The following is a 4,112-nucleotide window of genomic DNA, read 5'->3' as shown; positions in this document are numbered from 1 at the left end:
TTTTGTTTTTAGGTCTCACTATGCTGCCCAGGCTGGCCTCAACAAATCCTCCAGCTTGTCTCCCAAAGTGCCAGGATTACAGGCCTGAGCCACCACACCCAGCTGAACAGTTTTAGATAAAAACCTAATTCATGCAATGATCAAAGAACTGAGAGAATAAGTACATTTTATGCTATCTCAAATTATATTATTTCTATAATCACATTTTGATGCCTTTTTGCTGGTTAGGGCATTTGGTTTGCTTTAAAGTACATTAGCACTGTAAGATGACAAAAAATAACAGAAGGTCCATTTGTTTTAGTTTAATAGACATTTATTCCTTTAGTTGAACAACCTCTACACAATTAAAATGTATGACTTAAGATCTTTTCTTTTCTTGTGAAGAAATTTAGGTCTCAACAACTTTTATGAACTTGCTATGAGTACTTCCTGGAAATCAATTAACTGAGTCTTTTGAAACCCCTAGAGAAGATAGGAGAAAATTGGTTCAGAACGAGCATTTAAATTAAGTCAGCAAAGTCAGAATTTAAAATTGGGCAATTCCTTGTCTACATTTTCTTTACACTCAAATTGACCCTGGACAACAGTAGTCTAGTCTCCTGGAAGACATGGTGCAAACAGAAATGCAATGTGGTGGTATACTCATAGTCAAAGTGGGTGCACAAGTGATGGTCCAACTTTGTGGAATGGTAAGGATTTTTAGGGTTGTTTGGCCAGAACAAGAGAAATAACTGCAGAAAACACATACGGTTGGAAACCATGCGCTTGTGACTTTTTCTGTAGCCTATGGGAGTGGACAGAGTGGGTAACCCAAGATGTTTTTAAGACTGACTGGACTAAGAATGACGTACTTATAGCCAACTACTTTCCCCCTAATGTGACTGAAGGGATTCATAATGATCACAATTAGCATTACGGTTAAGTATTTTAGGGTTGACGTCTAAGCTCACACTTGGAAGGTATTTATCTAATGGCCACTGGCTCACCAGCTTCCCACCCTAGCATTCATTGCTAGCTTACCAATCTTAAGGCTAATAATTTTATCTCACATTCAACTTCAAAACACACCAGTGTTTACCATTACCACTAATCACTGAATGCCATGAAGCCATGGCACTGAACCAGGAGCTTTCACCTTTTATGTGAATTTAAAATGGTACTGTGGAGGCTGAGGCAATTTTCTTCAGGCTAACCCAGATTTTCTAAAGCCCAGCTTAAAAAGTCTACACCTGCCAAACTAAAAAAAACGCAGCCACTTGAAAATAAACCAGCAGAGCATTGCCATCACCCCGATAAAGCTGCAGGTTTCATCACATGCACCAGACAAATCTACAGGGCTAGTTTCAGTTTTCTCCTTTTAAAGAATTTATTAAGCCTATTATACCACACAGTATGTTTTATACACTGACATACAACTCCCTAATAAGATAAAGCAAAGACAAAAAAGTTTATCTTATTAGAAACAAGACACACCACCACTTATTGTCTTCAAACATTATTGCACTTTAACTTTCTTAATTTGACAAAGCATTCAAGAAACATCTGCAGACTAGTTTTAACAGACAAATAACACCTGTAAGCAGACATGACTGTCCTAAATTGTTTATTAAGTATGAATTTTACAAACTTTACTTATATTAGCGGTAACGGTGGAGCTGGAGAGTATTGCGCCTTCTCCAAGCTGCCCGGCGAGAGCCACCAATAGTGTGGTGGAACTTATGGCCCTTTCCAAGGCCACGGCTCTTTCGGCCTGCAGATGTCAGCCCACGCATCTCCCTGTGCTTGTGGACTGGTTTGGTGATCCACTGGGTGTCAGGATTTCTTCTGATAGCTTTATGGAATGGATCAATGAGGATAACCTCAAAAAATTTGTATGTGGAATCTTCACCAACCCAGTAAGAATTCAGGACTCTCAGAGCCCCACAGTGGCGTCCAGCTCGCTCCTAGAATAGGAAAAAAGGCCCAAGGTCAGTCTCCCACATTGCCTATAGCAGCAAGTCAGAAAGAATTTTAATTCTCAACTCTAGTTCACCACCAGACAAGAGTCTTTTACTACTCAAGTTATTTACTAAGCATCTCTCCCTAGACTATCACAAGTGTAATGAGATAATGTAGACTTGCTAAAACAACACACATAGACTGAAACACATCATTCCCTCTTAATACTCCATTCCTGACTAGGGCATGAATATCTGGGTAACAAAATTTAGGGTTTGGGGACCTTATCTTTTTCCATACAACTGAGAGCTCAGCAACGTTTAGCTTTAAAAATATTTAGTATATATTTTAGGCTGTGCAGGCCACATTTGGTCTCTTCTGCATATTCTTGCCGCCTTAAAGCTTAGGTTCCACAAGTACTTCCAGTATATACACACGCATTTGTAACAAAGACTTACAAGTCTTTCAAGCAATTACTCTTTACCAAGATTAGTAAAAATTACAAACCCTGTTTTATACATGAGACAGCTCACCTAAGTACAATCAGAAAAGTTGCTTAATCTGTCTCTCCCACCATCCCCAGGCAGTATTCAATATAACTGCTACTCAAAACCATTTACCTCTGCAACGGACTGAAGGCTTCGAGCAAACTTTAGCTGGTTAACACCATGATGTACAGGCTTGCCGTAAGTTGCACCCTTAGGAACTGGGCGTTTTCGGCCACCACGGCGAACACGAATCCTATATATAACGTAACCTACACACAAACACACACAAAATTAGTGATTTTATAGGAAGCCGTAAGGCTTAAGACTCAATGGCTTGTCACTAATACTCCACCAAAAATACTTCAACAGTAAGTTAATGCTATCTAATGGAAAAAAATAAAACACATCCCAGTCTTTTTCAATGCACCTTAGGCTACTCACACAGGGAGGCACACTGTTTATTTTGCTTTAGTCTGAACTCATTCAGATTTGTAACCTTTGACACACTTGCCACTTTAGACAACAGTGCATACAGTAACTGACCAGTGTTGCTAGCTCTATTCTGCCAAAGCCCTATGCGAAGAAAAGACACTGAGGCAGCAGTGTCTTCCTAACAGCTGGTTTCCAACTTTTCTCGAATATAATTTTATCCAAGCATCCACGCAGTCGATCACGTACCTTGCTTGGCCTTGTAGCCCAGTCGGCGCGCTTTATCAGGCCGGGTGGGGCGGGGAGCCCTGTGGAGAGCAGAGAGCTGGCGGTACTGCCAGCAGCGGACCCTCAGAAGAAAGCGCATGACATCAGACTGCTTCTTTCTCCATAGCTCCTGGATGTACTTGTATGCACCCATCTTGGCTTACCTGTGAAATCAAACTGTGTATTAAATATCATCCACTTTAAGTACAATCAGACTGTATCCCCGTCCATCTTAGTTCCCCAACAAGCACAAGGAAACCGCCGGGAATGAAAATGGCTCTGCACCAACTGCCGGGGACAGCTAGCCCAACCCCCACCACTGCGCCCACGGAGCCGCGTTCAGTCACTTCCGCAACCCCAGCACAGAGCGGTGCTCGGCACGTTTTGGTGGGGCGAATTAACAGAACCAGAACTGAGCACCAAGGGGGCGGGTGGCTGCGGCAGGCGGCGTCCCCAAGGAGGACCTGAAAGGAGAGGCCGCTGACATCACAGGACAAGGTACTGCTGCGGCCACCGAGGATTAACTCTCGAGGAAAATGCATCTACCCCACCCAACCAGCAGCCTCACTTTAGGCTGCCTTGTCCCGGGCGCCCCATTCGTCAGCCCCACGCCTCCTCCAGGATCCGGGCCCAGCTCGAATTCGCGCCGCCATCACATCTTCGCTCAACCCGCCCCGGGGGCCGCCTCTCCACCCCTTTGCTGTCCCGCATCCTGACCAAACTCTGGCCGCACAGGAGGGAGACCTATCTCCGAGGACGAAGGGTCCCCGGGCCTGGATGGCTGAAGAGGAAGACGATCAAAGGCGGATGGAAGAGCAAAGATCCTCAACGCAGCCTACCTGATGGCTGCCGCCAGACGGAAAGGAAAGAGCTGTACTCCCACAATGCCTTTTGGGCTCCTCCCCCACCTCAGCCACCCTCTTTCCGGTGGAAAGCTGCGGCCTCCCAGAGCGTCATGGGACATGTAGTTCCGGCATCGCGCCTGGTGGG

General features: G+C 44.6%; 1 protein-coding gene across 3 annotated transcripts; it reads right to left on the bottom strand.

Moving 5' to 3' along the window:
• Positions 1-291: 291 nt before the first annotated feature.
• Positions 292-3,985, bottom strand: RPL15 (ribosomal protein L15). 3 transcript variants are annotated; one of them, XM_024355215.3, is made up of 4 exons: positions 3,840-3,977; positions 3,105-3,286; positions 2,559-2,695; positions 292-1,943 (listed from the first exon to the last, which is right to left on the bottom strand). In XM_024355215.3, exons 2-4 carry the CDS (start codon positions 3,274-3,276, stop codon positions 1,638-1,640), a joined length of 615 nt encoding a protein of 204 aa, XP_024210983.1. In that variant the 5' UTR covers positions 3,277-3,286; positions 3,840-3,977; the 3' UTR covers positions 292-1,637.
• Positions 3,986-4,112: the final 127 nt, after the last annotated feature.

The sequence above is a fragment of the Pan troglodytes genome, chromosome 2 (genome assembly GCF_028858775.2).
Source record: "Pan troglodytes isolate AG18354 chromosome 2, NHGRI_mPanTro3-v2.0_pri, whole genome shotgun sequence".
Lineage (NCBI taxonomy): Eukaryota > Metazoa > Chordata > Mammalia > Primates > Hominidae > Pan > Pan troglodytes.
This window is presented reverse-complemented; position numbering and strand designations above follow the sequence as displayed.